The sequence below is a fragment of the Sphaerodactylus townsendi genome, linkage group LG03 (genome assembly GCF_021028975.2).
Source record: "Sphaerodactylus townsendi isolate TG3544 linkage group LG03, MPM_Stown_v2.3, whole genome shotgun sequence".
Classification (NCBI taxonomy): domain Eukaryota; kingdom Metazoa; phylum Chordata; class Lepidosauria; order Squamata; family Sphaerodactylidae; genus Sphaerodactylus; species Sphaerodactylus townsendi.
Genome location: NC_059427.1, coordinates 127783575 through 127807459, shown reverse-complemented (window position 1 = coordinate 127807459; position 23885 = coordinate 127783575). Strand labels below are relative to the sequence as shown.

Here is a 23885-nt window from a genome sequence, read left to right as displayed (position 1 = left end):
ATTTCTTGGTCGGTAAATGAGTACCTAGCTCATAGCTAGGGGGTAAAGAATAGCCAGGGAAAGCAATGGCAAACTACCCCACAAAAGAGGCTTGCCTATGAAATCACTGCTCGCAGTGGTACCCCAGGGTCGGACACAACTGAAGGGGAAACTTTACCTTTATAGATCCTCTACAGATTGCTGATTATCATATATCATTACACTCTTGTTTATCTGAACCCCATGAGAGAGTGGCTGGAACTCTGTTCTGACCACCCATTATGTGAGCAACCTAATCCGTTTCAGCCTCTAACACAGAGAATCACACCTGAAAGATTTATTGGGCAAGTCACACACAGCATCTCTCTGCCCTAAAAATGAAGTAACTGATTTCCTCTCCATAATATTTGAAGAGATTTCTGTTGTGACAGCTGAAATAAATGCTGCTGGTCTTCAAGGTGCAACTGGACTTCTGCTTTATTTCCCTGACCAGCCCTGACCATGGACGTTCTGATGATAGCAATTTTTAAAAATGGCACTAAGAACTGGGAAGAAAATAATTTCACTGTATGAAGCTTATCGTAGACCACTGCCACAATCCACTAGGATTTTTTTCCCTTGTAAGTATCCAAAGAAAAAAAAAAGGAAATTCATAGTTTCTAGTGCAAATTGTGAAGGAGAATATCTGGCAGATCATAGTTGATATTCCTAAGGGGTCTGCAACCTGTGGCTCTCCAGATGTTCATGGACTACAATTCCCATCAGCCCATGCCAGCATGGCCAATTGGCCGTGCTGGCAGGGGCTGATGGGAATTGTAGTCCATGAACATCTGGAGAGCCACAGGTTGCAGACCACAAGGCAAAGGGGCATCACACTAATCATTTTAAGGCCCTATCAGACTCACACACTGGACAAATCTCTAAATTACTCTCTTGTAATCTCTGTCCAATAACAAGTGATTAACAGTAATGATGCAAATAATCTGAAAGTTTTTAAAGGCCTGAATATATATATCTATATATTCCACCAACCATATGTGCACAAAAAGATGCATTCTGATTGGTTGTCTAGAGTGATTTATTAGATTAATAAGGCACCACTGTGGTAAACAGCTATTCTCAGAAAGTAGACAAATGTTTTTAATAATCTTTGGGAATTAATAAATTACCCACTCTAAATGGTAAAATAAGACACCATTATCTTAATTCCTTGTTTTAATTTTACCTACTGTTTTCTAGACTTTCAGACAAGCACATAAAGCTGAGCTGGGCCAAAGCAAACATTTGTAGTGAGGCCAACAGCTTGAACATAATAAGATGCCTATCAAATCAGTAATATTTCCAAATGTTTCACTGGCTGTATAGCTATGGGTATCAAGAGAAAATTAATTACATTTGTGCTGTGGTGGATGAAGTACCAACTGTTTTGTTGCTCAGGGAATTCCCTTATGATTCAAGGTTTTTTTTAAGCTTCATATGTTGCAAACTTGTTTGCAATATCTGTGCTAGTATAAAACACTTATTACACATAATTAGTTAGTACATGGTTTTCTCTTAATCTTTGTGTTAAGTAAAAACAATTGTTCTATGGAACAACAATAATGGATGTTCAGTAACTTAACTGGTCCAGAAAACCAAGATTTCAGTGACACCAAGAAAACCAAGATCAGTGACACCAACAATATCTGCTTGATTCACTTGGCAACAGCATTACTATTATTATCAGTAATCAGAGGTGGAGTTACCACGGGCCCGGGGTGTGTGCGTTGCACTGGGCATGCGCCTGGAGGGCAGGCGGAAAATTGCCCCCCCCTCGTGAAACAGTGCAGGCTGGAGAAGCGGCCTGTTTCCTTCAGGCTGAAAACGGCCTGGCGGGTCCTACACTTCTCAGGAGACTTTGAAAGCCCCAGGATCCCATGGGAAGTGTAGTTCCCACCAGGCCATTTTCAGCCTGAAGGGAACAGGCCACTTTTCCAGCCTGCACTGTTTCACAAAGGTAAGTGGGGGGGGGGGGGCGCCACGGAGGGCGGGCAGGCGGGTGGACAACACAGAGTGTGCACTGGGCGCAGTCTGGCTCAGCTATGCCTCTGTTAGCAATCATAAAGTAAACTTTGGTCCTTTGCTTTAAAAAAAATAACATTTATTAATTTTTCACAAAACATAATAACAACAAAACAACAACAAGGATACAGGGAAAAAGGTAATAAGTATAAAAAAGAAAAAATATTTAAAAGTGAAACAGGGGTGGGGGGGGATTAGGGAGAAAAATGGAGAGGCAGAATCTAAAGCTGAAGGCAGCTCAAATTTACTGAACCTAGATGTTTTCAGAAATAGCAAGTCTAAGGTAAGTCCTAGCTAATTCACCTATTGAATTGAAGATCTCCAGAATTTCTGGAGAGACTAGCATCAGACCCAATCTACTTGGATGCTGGTAAGCATCCCTTTCAGTAAAATGCAGCAGGAAACTTCTGCAAGTTCAAACCAGTTGAATTGCCATGTTCTTCAGAAATCCACCATTGTCTTTTGCTTTGAGAGGCTCAAGGAGCAAGACTGACACAAAAGTACGCTTTTTACAAGCACATGTTACAAAGTAATGCTGTGTACATGAGACACTACTGGCAGAAATATCCAGAGGATCTTTAGAACCAGGTTTTGTGTATGCACAATGCTGTTCACTTTTCAGAGAGGTGCTCGGGTGAAGCAGGATGCTGTGAACATTTTTGTTACCGCATTTACAAACTGTTATGAATTGCAATGTAAAGTGGCACTGAGGCTGCACTTCTCTGGTGCGGCCATCAGGAGGGACAATGTAAAAATGGGCAGGGTAGTCTGTTTGGCATGGGCATCTGCTAAGAGCAGTTTCACAAATTACATTGCAGGTTTGTCATCAGCCAGTTTCTGGTTCCCAGGAAAATACCTGTTCACCACATTCGTGCATTATATTATTAGTTGTACCATTCAATCATCTTAGGTGAAAACTTCCAAACCACAATGTGGTGAAAACTGTGCAGAGGAATGTCTCCTACCCACAAGGCTTTGCAGCATCAGATTTCTGATATTAAGCAAGAGGACCAGCACCATAACTATTTCCAGAACCAGGACTGCTACTCCTAAAAGCTTCCTCCACCTCAGAGCAGGGTCGGTCCTGGCAAGGGAAGAGGCCATGTGAGGTACTCTTCTCACATGACTGTTTTTGTTACCACAAGCTTCCATGTTGATGAAAGGGTCTGACCATTATGTGAATAAGTATGAGATAACGGAGTAGTTAAATACAATAGCACTGGCAACGGGCTTTTGTTATTTTACAAGATACAGCACATTGCCATGACTCAAACTTTGAATGTATGCCCACTTATGCCATCTGGTTGGTTTTCTTTTTACAGCCAATTTTATCCCAAATTCATTGCAAGATTTTTTAAACCACTTTACATTGGCCCGCATGCGAGACACCTGTTGCAGTGTTCACACAGAAAGATTTCTGCTCCTTCTGCAATCAGTGGACAGTGGTATAGTATATTACTAGTATAATATATGATCAGGGAGCATTCACAGGTGATTTAAAACACAGGCATTCACATAAACATACCACAGAGAGTTTCCATTTGACAACTCGCCACGTTAATAACGGAAGCATTATTTGTTTCTTTAGTTAATCCAGAGACCTTTTCATGGTTTCATAGAGTTCAAATCATTAGTCAGGAAGTAAAATGAATAATTGAGAAACACAGGACCATGAATGGGGAATGAGCACTGGGAAGACACTTTGGCTAAAGATATATGGAAATGATTCACTTTTTAGGGGTAGCATACTTCCCCAGTTCTATGATTCAGAAAAGGTTTATGGAAAATAGACAGACTGTACCTTCATCACTGGCTGGGCAAAATACTTGGCACTCCAGTCACAAAACCCTGTCTGCATTGTGGTTGACATGAAGTTCTTGTGTCCCACAGCATCGTCGGCATCATCTGCTGTCTGTTCAGGAAAAGAAAGATGAGATGAAAGTACAAACACTTCAGCTAGAGACTTGCATGCCCCTTTCCTCTGGACACTGGCATCAGATAGACTAAGACGTGATGACATAATCAACCAAGAACCAGTTATTGCAACACAAAGGTGCCAAAGCAGAAACAGCATAGACTAGGACTTGTAAAACAATTCCTGATCCTGTATAGCTTCCCTAAGTTCGGGAAACATTTCCTGTTCCAATATATCTTGATGAGCTACGATGGTTGGAACAATAGTGCATGAAGGGTTCCCAAAGTGAGAACTTGGAAGTATATGACCCAGTCATTTTTTCTTAAAACTTCCACACCATTGAAGAGTTTGCATTTGCGCTATGAATTGCGAAGAGTCTGTAGTGCATATATTGCATCATTGTCCAGTATATACCACAGCTAGGGCCAAGCTATTACTTCCCTTATTTGCGGCCACTGACTGTTCATCTGACTTGCAAAAGACAGTATTTCTACTGAACAATGAAGATATGCATATTTTAGAGATGATGGCCAAGTTTCTTTGTCATGTTATTATAATGCGTTCTAAAAATTTGTAACTACTACTTTTATTACGTCTTTTACCTATAAGGAATATTTTATTATCCTTTATCTTTAATGAGTTATATTATCTTCAATTGTTAATTTATTCTGGTTTTACTATGCCAGGGGTGGTCAACCTATGGCGCTCCAGATGTTCATGGACTGCAATTCCCATGAGCCAATTGGCATGCTGGCAGGGGCTGATGGGAATTGTAGTCCATGAACATCTGGAGTGCCATAGGTTGGCCACCCCTGTACTATGCCATTAAAGGTTGTGATGATGACTAGGACTTGACCTGGGTTTATTGAGAGGCCAAAGGTAGCTAGAACCATAATGGCCATATTCTGCTTTTGTATATCATAATGTACAGAATTGGATGTGTCTAGTAAAAATCTTGATGTGTCTGGACCACCCACAACTCCACTGGGGCTGCACTGACCATGATTGTGCTTTCTATATCATACACTAACAATTGCCTCTCATCCTGTTCAGAAATTCTGTATATTGTTATGTGCTATTAAATGCAATCAGATTCTTTCCACAGACTGAAGAATGGAAAGCTGTTATGAATTACACGCATCTAGGAGCCTTAAGACTGAGGTTAGAAGAACTAGTAGGAAGACCATCTCCTTACCTGATCTGGGCCCTTGTCAAACATTTTCCTTGTCCTGGGAAACTGGTGGGAGTGGGGAGTGTATTGAACCCCCACATTTGCCGGTCTTACAGATGAAATGTCCCGATTGACAGGTTGCTTTGTTACGTCATTTGTCAGACTGGAACTACTGGTGCTCGTGGTTGGTGGTGATCCTCTAGTAAAGGGGAAAGAAATATGAGGGAACACAGCACTGGGAATGTTCAAGTTACCTTTACTGACAATAGTCTTGAGTCTCCCTGTTGCCTTTGCCATCTTGTCTACTCTTGTGAATACTCCAATTGTGTCTGAGGATATTGTTCCTCAAAGCGGCAGCATCTGGCCCTTGCCTGAGGACGTCAATGTGAAATTTTACCTAAAATCTAGGAATTGTCTCATTTTACAACCAAGTGTACGTGTGGGTACCACAATTTGCTTGTCTCACCTCTCCCTATCTGCGATCAAAATGTTAGGTCAGTGATTTTCAACCAGGGTTCTGTGGTACTCTGGGGTACCATGAGCATGTCCCAGGGGTACCGTGGCAATGCTAACCCCTCCTCACTTTTGTGGTGTCTCCTGCCGGCGCCAGCAAGGACATGGAGCTGGCTCAGGGCAGGGCCTGCCACAAGGTCAGCAGCCACTTCCTGCCCCCCCCCCCCAGTTCTTCCCTTCACCCTGGGTGGTGCAAGCAGGGGCACTGGGAGGGGAAGGTGGGGGGATGGCAGGGGTACCATGAGATATGAAAAGTGAGGTCACGGGTACCGTGACATCAAAAAGGTTGGTAAACACTGTGTTGGGTTATCCTTAAGTGAAAGGCAACTATTCAATGAAAATGAAGTCTGTGCAGAGATGTTCTTCCTTCATAGCAAAACCACAAGAATCACTTGACCAGCCATTTTTCCCAATGCACAGATTATTCTATGTGCTAGGAAAAGTCTGAATTCCACAATGACTGAAAGGCTGCTTAATGGTCCTTTTTATACTTGGGTACGTGGAGTAGGAAGCTGATAGGTTCCAGTACAAAAGAATAAGGCATGACAAGATGATTGTGACACCTTCCATATATTAGAGGACATTATTTATATATATATATGAGAGAATCCCCTCCTTGCAGAATAAAAAGTAGCCATTTTGAGGAAGTGCAGTATTTTTTGCAGAGATTGTACGAGATCATTATATAAAGAGAGAGTTTTGGTGGAAACTGCTCTGCTATGAAACATCTCATAGTTCACAGCTCCAGAGAGGTGTAACTAACCATGGCTTGATAGAGCTATGTTAGTCAAAAGGCAGCTTTCTCATCCCATCATTCCCCTTCTATCATCCTCCAAACTTCTCTTCCAAATTGTGCCCCCAGATCCCAGGAATACCATGGGCACTGAAGTGGTGTGCAGGCTGCAGTGGAAGAGGAGAACTGAAAAAAATCATCTTCCCATTCTTCCACGAGCAAAACAGGAATATAAAAGGTAAAGGCAGACCCCTGTGCAAGCAACAGGTCATTACTGACCCATGGTGTGACATCACATCATGACCTTTACTTGGCAGACTGTTTATGAAGTGGTTTGCCATTGCTTTCCACATCATCTACACTTTACCCCCAGCAAGATGGGTACTCATTTTGCTAACCTTGGAAGGATGGAAGGCTGAGTCAACCAACCATGAACCAGTTACTTGAACCTGACTTCGGTCAGGATCAAACTCAGGTTGTGAGCAGTACTGCAACTTACCACTGTGCACTACGGGGCTCCTAACAGTATAAAAGCCAAGCCTAAATGAGAATAATATTTATGCAAACATACATGCACATACACACACACCAGCCCTTAGTACAAACAGTTGTGGATGACAAGGAATTTAAGTTATAAGTAGCTTACCCCACTTGGTGTATGTGCATACCCTTGTTGGTAGGGCTGGCTGGCGCAGATTGTGTGAGAGACGATGAGTCAAGGATGCGCTGGGGGCGGGCATTAATGGTTGCCTAGGAAACAAAAAAATTGAAAAACTGAGAGGGAGCAAATGCCAACCTCTCTTTAGCATTGGTAATAAAATGAATTTTCACAAATGTGAACAACCTCACAGTCCACAGGAGTACAATAGAACGATCATCATTCTTGAACACTACTGGTAATATTAGACTACTTAGGGACACACTTACCACAAAGGATTCTATCTGATGCCAGCTGACAAAAGGCTCAAAATGAATAATTTTGGTGAGATTGAAAGCTATCACAATGTTTCACATCATTTTGGTCGGTCCTAATAAAAGTCTTTTTACAACTTTGCTTAGTCTTCACAATTAACAAGCAATTCCTTCTCCCCTTAATGTAGTTAAGATTTGCATTGGCATTTTTCGAGCGGGAGACGAACTGGCACAGGGGAAAACAAAGCTTGAGGTTAACTTTTATGACTGAAAGGAAATTTCATTAAATTACCAACCTGCCAACATATCAGAGCTTGGCTTGATGCCTGTTGAGCACAAAGTCTATGATAACATTTTGAAAAAGCTTACAGAAATGGGGACAGGTAAATTTGCAAACAAACCAACATGCGTGCATTGGTGCTCTACTATAATTCTAATCTGTGAGGAAAGAAAAAAACAAGTGTGTTCAGGGGAGACATATTACTTACTGTTCCCATATTGTCCTAAGATATTGTCTTTAGATATTGTCTTTATGCACTGAGATGAGGGGGAAATAGCTTTTTGTGCAATTACTTTTTTAAAAAATCAGGAAATAAAATGCAGCAACTCCAGCAATTCCTGAAAGATTATAATAGATAAACGTCCTTTACTGCCTCTTGAAAACCATTAGCAAGGAAAAAAGGCGGCCGGGGGGGGGGGGGGCTGACAGCAAGAGAATTTAATAACTGGGCTGCTAATGCGACAAAACTTTCACTTTTAGAGGTGCATCACACCCAAATGAAATTGAGATTATGGCTATTATGATCACAGTTGTACCAAAAAAAAAGGGGGGGGGCATAAATCAGCCACTGACAAGGCCTTTGGGAACTCGGAGACATAAACAGCATAAAAGGAAGAGAGTGTTTCTCATAATACCTGCATTTGCACTTCATGCCTCTGATTGCTGGGTGCATGCAGGTAGATTATAGCTGTTGTGTTTGAGAGCATACTTTATCTCTCCTGCAGTCCTCACCTGGTTGCGTTGGCCTTTTCAGATGGATTTTTTTTCTTTATTTCCTACTTCTCGAAGGAGACATTTTCATAGTGCCCTCAAAAGGGGGGTGGGGGTCAAGGGACTTATGTGCTTTATAGTTGGTGGAGATGAATAATCTGTGAATTCACAATGATGCAGAAGCAGTTGCATCTGTATCAGTGAAAGAAGAAGCAGCTGCTGAGGCTACAGTCTTCCAATCAGGCATGGTAAAAAAAAATCCTAGGTTAATTAAAAAGCACTTAATTTCTCATCCACTGTCAACAACAAAGACTTATAAAAACCCAGAATATCTCTATTACTTTCAGGCGCTGTAAAAAAGATTCCTCTTCATCTGATTCTTCTCTGTGGTTCACACTAGAACTAGTTCCAGTGAACCAGCAAACCATATCAGAGCTAGCACCCACCCTCTCTGCTTCTGTAAGAACAAAACCAAGCAAGAACACCCCTCCCTCCCACTGTGTTAAAAAGCCAAAAAGTGGGTATGAAAGTGGATGATTATATGTGTTTTGTGTAAGAGTCTGTTACTCCAGTCATCAACAAGACTCAGGAAAGTTTCAAGAGCTTTATTGGAACTGTGTCATCCCGGGCTCAGATAGCCGAAACTGGGGGCTATTTTTTTCTAGGCTATGAAGGGAGGGGAGCAGTACTAACTTACATATTAGTTCAGCCCCTGGATTCCCCCCACCCTCGCATTCCCATAATATCAGCATGTGAAAGGACAGTGGGAACAACGGCATTGTTTGGGCAGACAGTTCACTCCTTCAGGAAGGCAGATAAGGGTGAACGGTTAAGCTCTATTGAACTAGTTACTTTGCAAGAATGGGGAGGCCTCTGTAGCCTTGAATGATGATAATGACTGGGCCATTTGCAGCTGGGGTGTGGACGTGTAAACTGCTAGGCCTAGAATGGCGCAGGCCTGACATTATGCTACTTTTAACCCAGGATATATTGTTTAAACCAGGGGTCAGCAACTCGCAGCTCTTTCAGCCTTATACTGCGGCTCCACATAGCCTGGAGGTCAGAGGGTAGCATGGGCGTGTCCCTCCAGCCCTCCAGAGCAGCGCTGGAAGGAAAGGTGAGTGGAGGGGCCAAACCGGAGGCAGCTCTGTGCCTGAGGGCACATTCACCTCTCCTTCCAGCGCTGCTCTGGAGGGCTGGAGGGACACACCCATGCTGCCCTCCGACCCTTGGAGGTCGGAGGGTAGCGTGGGCGTGTCCCTCCAGAGCAGTCGTCATCCCCTGTCTGCCCCACAGAGCAGGCGGCTTCCTACTGCATCAGGCAGAGGGGGTTTCCCTGCCTGGCACCATTGCCTCCTGCAGCGCGAGAGGCCGCGGCACTGGGCAGGCAGCGGTTGCCATCCACTCTCTGCCACACGAAGCAAGCAGCTGCCTGCTCCATCGGGCAGAGGGAGTTTCCCTGCCCGGTGCCTCCCAGCGCTGGTAGGAAAGGTGAGTGGAGGGGCCGAACTGAAGGCAGCTCCATGTGGAGCTGCCTCTTCTGCTCAGTAGATCTTCAGGGCCGTGGAAAACAGGTCCAAATGGCTCTTTGGGTGGTAAAGGTTGCCAACCCTTGGTTTAAATGACCATACTGCTTAAACTTTTCATTAGAAAGTTGTTTCAAATGGGTCACCACCAAAATGATAAATACATTTACATTAGGAAAGAATTTGAAACCCTGAGATAAAGAAAACAATCCAAGCAAATTGCAAAGGCATCCCAGGTCATCCACATAATGTTTAACGGATTCCACAAAAGTATTGTTTGTAGATGATCTATACTATATGCAATTATAACAACCGACATTTAGCAGACTGCCTTCCTATGGCACTTTTCCCTGAATGGGAGGTTTTGCAACAGATTAGAGTGGCTGCAAATGTCCTGAACTGGAACAAAAGAGCTATCAGTGGTTATACATCTGTGCATCTGCCTGAGAGATTTGCTGGAATGCTTGCATTAGCTTTCTTAAAAGGAAGAAAGGAAGAGCGGTAAACAGTTTAATGCAGGAATTTTGTGGATTGGGGCTCTGGTTTGTTCTATTTGCCCATTTTTGAAAGATGTGGAAATGCTGGATTTTCCTATTTAAAACAAGAAAAGAATGATGACTTAAGAGAATGAGCAAAGAAGAATCATACTAATACTACATCCCTAGAAACAACACTTGTATAATCTTGTTCACAAAACTTAGGCCAGCTATTTCTCATGAAGATAATTTCAGGCAGGTAGCTGCGTTCACCAAGCAGTAGAAGAGCAAGATTTGAATCCAGTATCATTTTAAAGACCAACCAGATTTCCAGTTACAAGCTTTCAAGAGTCAAAGCTCTCCTTGTCAGACATCAAAGGGATGAAGGTCTCTAAAGTTTATACCCTGGAAACCTTTCCGATCGTTAAGGTGCAACTGGACTTTAATCTTTTTTCCCCAAGATGGAATAAGCCACTGACATGTAAACAGAGGACTCAGTTCCTGAACAGTAAGAAACATAGGGAACTGGGTAAAAAAAAGGAGTATAAATCCTTATGAAACAACCTTGTCAACATTTGTTATCTAGCAGCTACAAATTTCAAGTCCCAACAGCCAACAATCAATTTGATGAATATGTTTCAAATCTATTTGCAGAAAAATAAACGTAAAATGTATTCTCAATGATACTCAAACCACATGTATCTTGTCTAAAAAAGAAGACAGTGAATGATGGAGCCTGAAGAGCAACTAGGGTTTAGCGCTCGTTCATTCACAGAACTGTCTGACATAGAATGAATGCTGCATATATCTAATTGCCACAGTCAAGTGAGCTTACAGTGCTAGTTGCTCCAACCTATGCCCATTGAAGTCAATAGACTGGAATAACTCTTTTCTGAATTGAACCTCTAAGCAGTTTATCCCCCCCCCCACCCCCGCCCGGCGATAATTTAAACAATCTAGAAAATTATTATATTAATTGCAGCCACTGTGCATTAAAGGTCATTTCCCCTCCTTTGAATTGTAACACAAAGAGCAAATGAGCAACAGGACCGTTTTAAATGCTGAAATCAAAGTTATTCCACTTCAATTAATGGCGAAGCTCCAAAGATCTCAGTGTGCAAGAAGGAAGGCACACAGGTATGTGGGAGGAATGGGGGATGTTGTTGATTTTTGATCCTACTATCCAGCAACAAACTGGCCCCAGCACATCAAGAAACACTCGAAGGAAGCTCTTTAGAGTGGGGTGAAGGAAATCAGTAACTCCTCGAATTAACTGAAGCCCCAGCATGGTATAGTGGTTAAGGTGTCAGACTAGAATTTGGAAAACGTAGGTTCGAATCTCCACTCTGCCATGGAAACCTGTTGGGTGACCTTGGGCCAGTCAGTCAGCCTTGAATCTGGCTAGTATTTGTATGGGAGATGTCCAAGGAATATTGGGGATGTGACAGAGCCAGGCAATGGCAAACCATCTCTGAATCTCTCCTGTCTTGAAAACCCTATAGGTTCGCCAAAGGTTGGGTGCAACTTGATGGGACTTTGCACATACACACGCGTCTTCCTCTTACACAGTGGAGTCTTTGGTTTCAAATCCAAGATAGAGATCCATGTATTTCATAGTCAACTTTTAATTCCTGTATCTCACATTTTCCAAATTAATAGAGAAATCACAGTTAGTATTCCATGATTGAACAGAGAGCCCACAGCTGGGAAAGGAGAGAGGGATTCGTGCCTGCACAGGAAACCCCTCAATTAGCAACAGGTAAATGAAACCCTGTTTTTATCCTCATGGCTTTTGAACAGTCCCAAACACATACATTCGTAAGCTTGCTTACTGTGTTGGCGGGTGTGGCATATTTAACTGAACAGACTTTGTAGAACAGGTCTCACAACAGCTGAGTCACATTTCGAATTTATGTCTACAGAATAATGTCTGACGAAGGTGGAGGCAGACAACCATGTAGCAGCTCTACAGATGTCAGAGAAAGTCACACTTGAGAGGAGAGTGACAGATGACACCTGAGCCCTGATGGAGTGGTAGCGAACAAGTTATCTGAGCCAGAGAATAGAAGCACTGGATAGCAGACACCGTCGCAGAGAAAGAGACTGAGGATAAAATGGATAATCTTTTCACAGCCCCCCTCAGCAGACAAAGAGTTCCAGATCTTTGCAGAATTCTTTTGTATGCTTTAAATTAAACAGCAGTGCTCTGCTAATATCTTAAGTGGCTAAGTGTGCTTTGTTGGATGGTGCAGGAAAAAAGACTGACAGTATAATATATTGGAAAAGGTGAACACTGGACAAAACCTTGGAGAAAAATGTAAGCTGTGGCATAGGGCCACCATGTCAGTGTGAAACTCAGAGAAAGGGGAGATCACTCCATAAGGCACCCAGTTTACCTAACTTACAGGCTGATGTAATGGCAACTAAAAAGGCTGTCTTAAAGGAAAGATAACTCACAGAGCCATAGGTTTGAACAGTTTATGCATCAGCTTAGCAAGAAACAGGGACAGACTCCACTGAGGGACTGTTGGGGAGAAGGCAGGGTAGAGATTTAAAGCCTTTAGAAACTTCTTAGACCTTTAGGAACTTCTTAGATAGGTATGCAGAAAAACATAATTAAATAAAGTCATGACATGCGGAAATATCAGACAAGGGAAATTTAATAAAGGCTCCTGCCTACCCTGTATCCTTAAAAGTAAAAGGTAATAAAAACAGACATTAATGAAGAGGACTCTGGGAATGTCCAAAAGGTGGAAGCCCAACCAGAAAATTACAACATTAGCCATATGTCTGTGCACGGAAGGTTTGTGACAGCAAGTTAAAATCTAGGCAAACCTAGAAGAAACTTCCCTTTTCATCCTACCAGCCAGGCCGTTAGATGAAGCAGTAGTAGGTCATGATAAAGAAAGGGACCCTATGTGAATCAGATCCTCCTCTAATGGGAGTGGAATAGGATTTCTCCCGTCAAGGTCCGCAGCTTAGGAAACTTGACCTGCCTGGGCTGGAATGGGGCTATCTGCTCTAAATGCATTATTGCTCTGCAAGTTGGACACCACCCTGCCCATGACAGTAATGGTTGGGGGTGGGGGATATATGAAAAAGACTTCCCCACTGAATAAACAGGAATCCATTCCCTGTAGAAGCTGGGATGGGGAAAGGAGCCTTTAAAATTGATGTGGGAGGAAACAGGTCCAAACAGGGGAAAAAAACAGAGCTCAAATGTGGGGCCTTTTCGAGACCATTTCTAATTTGATGACATTAAGTTGCTTGTGGGAATAGAAATTAATAGTTATGTTTTTGGTAGCCAGTTGGATTATCTTGCCTCACAGAACAGCTGCAAACAAGTTAATTCATGCCTGGTGGCCCTGAGTTCCAGGAGATTGATATGTAACCTAGACTCAGAGAGGGACCAAACACCATTAGCCAAGAGTAGGCCACAATGGGCATCCCTTTAGAGACGCAACCCTTTAGAGAGGCATCCACCACAGCTGTTGTTTCAGGAGGATGTATTACAAGCTTTCAGCCTTCCGACAAATCAGTCACAAAACCACCAAGCCAAAGACCTGAAAATATGCCTGGACCCAGAAAACTATTTCCACAGGGAATACGGGAATGACTGAAATATTAAAAAAAAAACCCATCAGTGGACTCATGTGCAAGTGAGCACAGGGTATGGCTGAGGCCTAAAATGTTTGAATAATCAAGATAAGTGTGAATTTTAACCATGAATGAGGCAGAATGAGGTGCATGCCCGATCTACAGGGAGAAACACATGATCCACCAGACAGTCAATAACTATTGCTATAAACTGAATAGAACGGGGAGGGTGTAATTTCAATTTATCCCATTATCCCAACAAACCCAGATCCTAGACTATATATAGAACAAGCTCAATATGCTATGATAAAGTATACCACATGGCGCTACCAAATGCAATGACCTGAACAAGAATATTCAACATATTCACAAATATTGGCTGCGCCTTTGTTTCAACTGTGATGCCATCTCTCTGATGTACAAAGGCCTGCAGACTCTCTGTTACTCTGAATGGTGGGGGTATTATCGAATCTAAAATCATCAAGTTAGGTTACTCCTTGGACTCTTTGACTATGCTCTCATCCAAAGAGATTTTTCAATTACTGAAAAGGAGATTGCTGGATCAGGAACATCAAACCCTAACTGAAAAGGCCTCCAGGTCTTGCTCTCCTCTTGCCCTGGGCATTCCTTATATTGGAAATACCTTCATCAAATAATCATGCCCAGGTTACGAAGAGCAATGATACTGGCCTGCTGTAATGGTCTTCCATCAGCTGTATTAACAGGGAGATTCACCAAAACTCCCTATCATCAAAGACTATGTACGTACAATGGGGACTGTGTAGACTCCATGGGAAAGGAGAATGATGTTGTCACATGCTTTGGGCCCCCACTGGGGAGATAAATGGGGTTTAAATATCTAAACAATTAAAAACCTCACAACCTTGATTCTAGTATAAATCCATTTCAGACTCACCTGTATTCATTTATCTATAGTTTTATCTAGCTGACGTCATGTACAATACCAATGTGAGTAAATCAGGCATTCAAAAATATAATTTCCCCTCTTCATCATTCACTTTAGATATGGGTAATCAGGATTTTTCAACTTCATGCCGATATTTTTCTGGAACTGAATTGTTAGCTTCTCTGAGTTGTCAAAGAATGTTGTAATGAAAAATCCAAGAGACATGGCCAACTAGCTGAGATGATCATGTAGTGTGTTCCGAATCCCAGTGAATAAATGTTTTAAATGAAAAATTAATGTCTTAAGGGGAAAAGTGAGATAATAGGATACTGGCCAGTGCATTAATTTGGTGGCATCTTTTCAGAGGCGTAGCTGGGCGGCACACTCTGGCTTTTTGGCCCCCCCCACACACACACACACTTTAGCAAACCGAGCAGGCTGGAGAAGAGGCCTGCCTGTTCCCTTCCAGGCTGCAAATGACCTGGTGGGAACTAAATTTCCCAGGGTCTCCTGGGAAATGTAGTTCTCACCAGGCTGTCTGCAGCCTGGAAGGGAACACAGGCAGGCCTCCTCTCCAGCCTGCTCCATTTGTTAAAGTAAGTGTGGGGGGGCGTCGCTGGGGGGGCGGGAGTGAGCTGAGCAAACGACCGACAAGGGGGGAGGGGTCGGGGAAATTTTCTGCCCCCCACGTGTCTCAAAGCTGTGTGCCCGGTGTGTGGCGCACCCCCCCCCATCCCCTGGTAGCCTTGCCACTGCATCTTTTATCCCATCAGTAACTCAGGAACTTGAATCTTAAACGTTGGCTGAATCATCGGTTAAATATCTCATCTACACTGGACTCATTCATGCTATTAATTTGTTGGAGTGATGAATGTCCAAATGATCTTCAGCTGCATATTAGTGAGAGCAGGTATAAAGGTATTTGAGAATCAAATATACCAAGTGTTTATGGAGTGCTTTGCTGTTTGGCAGAAGATTTGTTATCACGAATGGCATGTGATACCAAGACCAGTTATTGAAGCTCCTTGAGCTAGTACTTCTACAATAATCGTGACAGCAGCCTCTGAGATAAAAAAACAAACAAATCATCCTTGCGAAATGAAGGAAAGCAGTGATGGTAGTGCTTTCAAAAGAGAGGTGAAGAGTGGGATGGAGTGTCTGCATGCTGACTCACATGTACTAGATCACCTGCACTGGGCAGCCGTTGTGGCTTCAATCTGCAATCCAGTCTTACTTTCACTTGCATAATCTAAACAAGTTTGCAAAGAAAATAATCAAAAAATGCGTCAGGCCAACTTTACTAGCTAGACATCCAAGAAAAGCTATATTTGAAATAATTGTGTACGTCCTTCCATATTCTGATTCCTCCAGTAATTTCTACGTGGACACCTGCAGCTTGGTTTTTTCCCCTCCTTTATCTTTCTACTCTCAGATGATAGATTCAGAGGTGATGTCAAGAGTCAGTTTTAACTCTTTAGTGAAAGAAGATGTGAGCTGCACATTGTGTTCAGAGCAGAGGGACCACAGTAAGGAATCAGGTAGTTAAAAGTGATGGGACAAAGTTATCTTCTGAGATGCTTTAAGCCCAATACTAACAATTCTGCAGTTTTCTTTTTCCCAGATGCTTTATACTTGAATTAGGCAAAAAATTATTTGGGGAAAAGCAAATCTTTTTTTCTACATAAGTGGTATTACCCAGACCTTAGAGCTGACCACAAACCAAAAGAAATAATGGGCACTGAGAAATTTATGCCTTACTCCAAGGCATTCAACAGTCTGTTGTTTACTGGTAATTTTTTCAGAAAGACTTCCAAAATATCAAGAACAAGATCCATCTTCTTGCAACGGGCACAAGGTTTGGAAACTGGAACTCAGAAGCACGTGGAGATTTACCTTGTAAGCAATGCTGTTGAGCACTTTCATAGCCAAGTCTGAGACATCTGGGTAGGGATCAGCAGCCAAGTGTAAGAGAACTCTCCAAATCTGTGTGTAAACGCTGTTGAAAGAAACCCCTAGAAGCAACAGGGAAGAAAAAAGTTTTCCAATCACATTTTCTGACCAACTTGTCATATATACTGCTCTAATACATGTAACAGCATACCACTCCATACCGCTCTCCATGTAACACTCCATTTTTTCAGTGCTACAGGCAAAAGATAGGTCCATGCGGGCTCCAGGGAAAATTCCCTGGAAAATCAAATTGCACACTTACACCAGACTTTTCAGTGGCATAAATCTGCATTGCTGGGAGGGGGCATTCCTGGCTTGAAAGAGCAGTGGGAGCCAACTGTTACCTCTACCTCTAGGAATGCCCTGGAATGCCCCCCACAATGCTGGTGTGGGCAACTGTGTGGGAGGCCCATCACTCAGGGGCCAGCTTCCAGCTTCAGCTGCCATGCATCCACACTGAAGGCCAACGCTGAGGTAAGGGGCTCCATGCCAATGTGTAGCACAGTGGGAATGGATGTTGGCATAGGGCTTCTGCTGCTTCCAATGTGGCTTCAACTCCTCATTTGGATTGCCCTTTTGAAAGACTAACATTTATTCTGGCATAAGCTTTCATGACAGAGTGCCCACTTTAATAGTTGGCAGGCAATTGTTTGTGAACCTGTGTCCAAAGTCTTAAACAGAATACAGTTAGCAATCGTGAGCTGTCTGTGAACTATGTTCTTTTACATACACTTGCCTTGGTTAGAAAGAGGTGACAGGGCAAGAGAACCATCTTTCTGACTTTTCATTTGCTCATGAAACCTACAGATTAAATTACTATTTGACTGTCTGGTACACAATGGATTTAGCAGAGGACAGTTCCATTGAAACAAACACTAAAACAAGCTTTTCTGTTTAATACAGCGAAGACCCTTTCAATAATGTGGTTTGATTAATTTGAGATTGTGGGAGAGCCACTGTAGGGGGAAAAAACATAGACTTCACACATTTAAACCCAGAGGTCAAAGCCTTGCTGAGCCATAAAACTGATTGGGTGGCCTTCAATTAATTGCTTCTTTGTTTCAGATCACATCCACTGTAAGCCTCTGATTTAAGGCCAGGGTGCTGTTGTGCAGCCAGGGACAGTCAAAAGGGTGGGAAATGTAGCTCTTAAGTTCAATGGATATCCCCATAAGCAGGCACAACAGCATCCACCAACACTGGGAAGAAAAGGAATTTCATTTTCTCTGTTTCATAGTATTTGTGGACAAAACCCTAAGCACGTGTGGCAGAGTCAAGGCCTGTATCTATTCAGAGCACCTCCACCCCACCCATTCCCCTTAGCAACTTTTGGAAATGGAGGCAGCATGATGGGACCAAAATTAGGCCATTCTGAATTTGCAGAGGCAAATCCTGTCTTACAAACTTACTAGAGTTCTTTGAGGGTGTAAACAGGCATGTGGACAGGGGTGAACCGGTGGACATTGTCTACTTGGATTTCCAAAAGGCTTTTGACAAAGTTCCTCACCAGAGACTGTTGAGAAAACTCAGCAATGAAGGAATAAGAGGGGAAGTCCTCCTATGGATTAAAAACTGGTTGAGAAACAGGAAACAAAGAGTGGGTGTAAATGGGAAGTTCTCACAATGGAGAGATGTCGGGAGTGGTGTCCCCCAAGGATCCGTATTGGGACCAGTGCTCTTTAACTTATTCATAAATGACCTGGAAGTAGGGGTGGGTAGCGTGGTGGCCAAGTTTGCGGATGATACCAAATTATGTAGGGTGGTGAGAACCACAAAGGATTGTGAAGAGCTCCAAGCGGACCTTGATAAATTAGGTGAGTGGGCTCAGAAATGGCAAATGCAGTTCAATGTAGCAAAATGTAAAGTGATGCACATAGGGGCAAAAAATCCAAACTTCACATACACGCTACAGGGGTCAGTGCTATCAGTCACAGACCAGGAAAGGGATTTAGGCGTCTTAGTTGATAGTTCCATGGGAATGTCAACTCAATGCATGGCAGCTGTGAAAAAGGCAAACTCTATGCTGGGGATCATTAGAAAAGGAATTGATAATAAAACTGCAAAGATTGTCATGCCCTTATATAAAGCAGTGGTGCGACCGCACTTGGAGTACTGTGTCCAGTTCTGGTCGCCGCATCTCAAAAAGGATATTGGGAGATAGAAAAAGTGCAGAGAAGGGCAACAAGGATGATTGAGGGACTGGAGCACCTTCCCTATGAGGAGAGGCTGCAGCGTTTGGGACTCTTTAGTTTGGAGAGGAGGCGGCTGAGGGGGGATATGATTGAAGTCTACAAAATTATGCATGGGGTAGAAAATGTTGACAGAGAGACATTTTTCTCTCTTTCTCACAATACTAGAACCAGGGGACATTCATTGAAAATGCTGGGGGGAAGAATTAGGACTAATAAAAGGAAACACTTCTTCACGCAACGTGTGATTGGTGTTTGGAATATGCTGCCACAGGAGGTGGTGATGGCCACTAACCTTTATAGCTTTAAAAGGGGCTTGGACAGATTTAGGGAGGAGAAGTCAATTTATGGCTACCAATCTTGATCCTCTTTGATCTGAGATTGCAAATGCCTTAACAGACCAGGTGATCGGGAGCAACAGCCGCAGAAGGCCATTGCGTTCACATCCTACATGTGAGCTCCCAAAGGCACCTGGTGGGCCACTGCGAGTAGCAGAGAGCTGGACTAGATGGACTTTGGTCTGATCCAGCTGGCTTGTTCTTATGTTCTTATGTTCTTAATGATGGCTGAACTTCAGAGGGAACTTACTTAGGATGTGTGTGTGGGTTTGAACTTATCAAGCCCATGAAGCTTGATGTCCAAGTCTCCCCCCCTGCCCCTGCATCCCCAAATCAAACTGTGGCACTCTCATTAACTGCTAGGGTGTTAATACCTATGCTGGCTGGGACGGTGGCAAATAAATTTAAATGCAACAGTGGCTGTATGAACACTTATCTTTGTCACCTGTGTAGCTTCTTTGCTGAAGACTCCTTTCCCGTTTTAACCTTACAAAGCCTGGTTGTGCAAAGCAAGAGCTCAAGGGCCATTTGGTCTTAGCTCATGGCTCACAGACTATGCTTTCAAATGAGCCAGCCAATAAATTTAACACCAGAACAATACACAGACATTTTGTTTTCTTTGGTGTTTGCTGATTTATTTTTTCCCATGTTGTATGCTGTCTGGAGGCAAATGTGGGGTAAAGACATAAATAAACAACTAAATATTATCTGGGTAATAGGATCTTGGAATTGTTACCATAGGCATGATTCACAGGATATCTTATCAGATGTCTACATGTCAAGAACCTCTCCCCTGGTCCCCCAATTTAAACCTTGCCCTCTACCAAATCTTCAAACTTGTAAAAATTAAAATATCATACAAATGTACAATTAATGTATAGTCAGATTCCTCACGGGGACTTCCAGTCGGGACCAGGTTACACTGGTCCTGTACCACCTTCACTGGCTGCCCATTGAGTTACGGGTCATATTCAAGGTGTTGGTTTGAACTTTTAAGGCCATAAGCGGCCTGCATACTTGAGGGACTGTGTCTCCCTAACATGACAACATATTGCCCCGTTAGGTCCCTCTGATCTTCAGAGGAGAACCTATTAGAGGTCCCTGGCCCGAAACACATCTGGCTGGCCTCCACTAGGGCCAGGGCTTTTATGGTCCTGGCCCCACTCTGGTGGAACAGGCTCCCTAGAGAGACCAGGGCCCTGCAGGACTTACAGAGTTTCCACAGGGCCTGTAAAACGGACCTGTTCTGCCAGACATTTGGCCAGCTGGGTTGAGTGTGATCCCATTTAATCAGGCCTCCGGTGGGCTCAGTTGGGGAGGGAGGGGTGGGTTTTTATTGCCATCTGTCCTATATGGTTCTGATTATACTTTTACTAGGTTATTGTTATGGGCCTTAATACTGTTTTAAATTATTATATTATATTATTATATTCCACGTTGTTTGCCGCCTTGAGCCCTTCGGGGGAGAGTGGTCTATAAGTTTACAGTATAAGTATAAATAAAATCAATTAATAAAAGGGTCTATTACACAACAAACAGCACAATACACAGCAGTGGGACATAAAATCTTGCCCATAAAATATAGGATTTCCAGCATTTCAGATAAGACAAAAAATCCTCCTGAAGACACGAGATTTTACCATTTTCATAAAGAATACAAAGAGTTAGCCTCAACGTGCCTTTGAGAGCAAGTAGAAAGATACAATTTGGGTTATCTGGTGAACCTCTAATGTGACAACATCCTACACTAGGTCTCCTTGGTGATTTCTGTCATGTCCTTCCCTAGCCTTACGAAGGTATTCCTTCAGATAGCCTGCACTGTGAACTGTGCTTGGAGCCCCTTACAATCAGTGCAACATGAGTCCCTTGGGCCAGTTCTAATGTACTTAGCCACAATTCCTTGCTGTGTATCTTGTGTCATTAACATCTGCTGTGTTTCTGTAGAAAGCTCTGAACTCTACCCACAAGAAATGGTATCTCGGTTATTGATCACATGGTCAACTTTGAAAAACAGCAAAAAGCCAAAAACTCCTGATCTGACTGCAGCTGTTTTTTGTCGACTAATTTCAATATGTGAAGATCACATCATTATTTTTTATCTATCCTGGGATTTCTCTCTGTGTAGGAAAAATTAACACAGCAAGTTGACCTTGAACAGACACTCAAAATAAAAAAAAACCTAGTTAGATAGTTATCAATACTTTATTTATGGCCAATTACCAATAATAACAAATAATAGTGACAACTGGCCTAAAAGAATAAAATACAAAAATCAAAAACTAAAGGAAATTAAAAGTTGTGACTATACCCTCTTGGCTAATTGGCCAGGGAGAAAAAGTCCTAGAATGCAAATGATTGGGGCCACTTGGTTTGCTTGGGAAGACTAATCCTTGGGAAGGAATCAACCTATGATTGTTACAAGGAAGGGTTTGGGGGTTAGAGTTCCCTATCGCCTCACCAGTACCAAACTACAATGGCTACCCTAGGCACACTCCATGTTAAGACTGTATATGAGTTACTACAAAGGGACAACATGCCTCCCATAGTAAACACAAGCATCTCCCTATCTGTCACTAAACAGTCATGGTCCCAAAAGGACATAGAATACACAAACTTGACCAATCAGCAATTGTTGTGAAAACAAACGACCAGTGTTTAATACTGCTATTTGGTAATGACTTTAGCCAATATTCCTAGCCTACTGACTATGGACAATGGCAGGAATATGAAATCATTTAACAAACTGGATATTTGGAATTTTCACTCTGGAAGGTACAAGGACAGCAGCAGGCAAAAATAATGAAAGTCAGGAAAATGCCAGCTGTCAATGCATCAGGCACCAGGAAAGCTCTCCACAGCCCCCTTTCCCCTGATCAGCATTCTTGCATCCTGTGCTCTTGGGTCTATGCAGAAAATTACATAAGGACTGCTGGGAAATCTGAACTGTTTGAGATTCCTTTTAAAGTTCATGAAAGATGAGGCAGAGAGAAAGTATCTTTCACTATCTTGAGAACCTGACCTAACTCGTATACCCACATCTTCTTCTTTCAATGGGGACAGAGAGGGGGAAACCTATGTAAGAAAAAGGAATTCAGAACCGCAGTTCCTCCCTTGCTCAGTAACTAAAGCGAATGGTAGACATATAAAGGATTTTAGACACATTAGAATAACTATTGGAATGGGACTCCCCATATGTTAATGAAAGGATTGCTCATAGCACAGATTCAACATGAGTGACACATTCAAGACTGTTCTTGGTCAAGTTTGAACCACCTGAGTCACTGTACTGATGAAAGAAAATACCACCAGCAGGAGGGAATAGTTGCTCTATTTCTGTTGTAATAATACATACAAAAAAATCTGCAGAAACTAAACACGAGGCAAGAGTGCACATGCTGGAAGTTCATCTAAAATGACAGCGCTGTAATTAGCAAGGCCAATTCAAAACTGGTTAAATAGACCTTGAAGCACAGATATTTGCAAAATGACTCCTCCTAGAAATGAACATATGAAGAAAATTTGCCTTTCTTCACCGATCATTTTCAGTTTTTATTCAGACACGAACAGCTCTTCATTCAATTTAACAGTCGCCATTACGGCAGTGAACAAGGGGTTCACATGTTTCAGCCTCAGCAGCCTGAACACTGAAAAGGCATAGCTGAGTGGCACACAAAAGTTAAGACATTTAAACCGTCTCTTCATTTTCCTGGCTTTAATCAAGGATTTTCATTCCCCACATCTTTTAATCCTGTTCAGGAAACTGCAGGAAATCAACAATACCTCGATGCAGCGCGGTAACCTCACGGAAGACTGACTCAAAGAAGTACATTATAGTACTCAGGAAGGAAATCAGAGCAGAAAAATTACCCAATGGTAGAAGAAAAATGGAAAGAGTAAAATGCAATTTACAATACACAGTCATGGAAGCTTTCTCACTCATTATGTCAAGGAGGAAGATACATATTACTAAGGTTCCTCTTGTCATGAAACAAGCCCATCATCCTCTTGGACTCCTACATACTATGACACTCTTAGTATTCTGACCTTTTTTGTTTGTGTTACTTGGTATTTTGATATTCCCAGATTCTAAAGTGTATTCCTCTCTAAATTGGTTGAGTAATATATCTCGTGTTTTCCAATTGGCCATGCTGGCAGGGGCTGATGGGAATTGTAGTCCATGAACATCTGGAGTGCCATAGGTTGGCCACCCCTGACCTAGAGTGTGAGCACTCTGGGTGAAAACTACATCACATCTGAGTTACAAAAACACACAGAATAGTTATTGGTGTTAAGCATAATTATTGGTAATAATGGCAGATGACAATGCATATCCCCAATATGATCTATGAAAATAAACTTTTCAATCCTTCAGCAACCTATGCATAAAGCTTCTGCATTATCTCACCACATTGGTAAGTTTGCCCTTTTCTATCATGTATATTTTACCAACTTTGTGGGTATAACCCACAGATATAAATTTGCAGATTCTGAATTCGTATGAGTTAAAAAAAATCATCCCACATTTCATTTGTGTTTTTATTTTGAAAACACTGAAAGCTCTTCCTCTTCTATCTGTGTTCTCTTATTTCTTCATCTTCTATCTTTTCTCACTCCCAACTTTACAGGA

The 23885-nt window shown here is 42.5% G+C and overlaps 1 protein-coding gene across 6 annotated transcripts in view; it reads right to left on the bottom strand.

Moving 5' to 3' along the window:
* The window catches only part of RPTOR (regulatory associated protein of MTOR complex 1), a 458205-nt gene that overhangs the window by 64193 nt on the left and 370127 nt on the right, over positions 1-23885 (bottom strand). For 3 of the 6 annotated variants that reach the window (XM_048488432.1, XM_048488434.1, XM_048488433.1), the window contains exons 21-25: positions 16675-16793; positions 15956-16030; positions 7019-7122; positions 5151-5325; positions 3842-3952 (exon numbers count right to left, since the gene is read on the bottom strand). In XM_048488432.1, the coding sequence (XP_048344389.1) occupies positions 3842-3952; positions 5151-5325; positions 7019-7122; positions 15956-16030; positions 16675-16793 (584 nt within the window). The remainder of the gene's footprint in view (positions 1-3841; positions 3953-5150; positions 5326-7018; positions 7123-15955; positions 16031-16674; positions 16794-23885) is intronic. The other 3 variants (XM_048488435.1, XM_048488436.1, XM_048488437.1) reach the window with 1 other exon arrangement.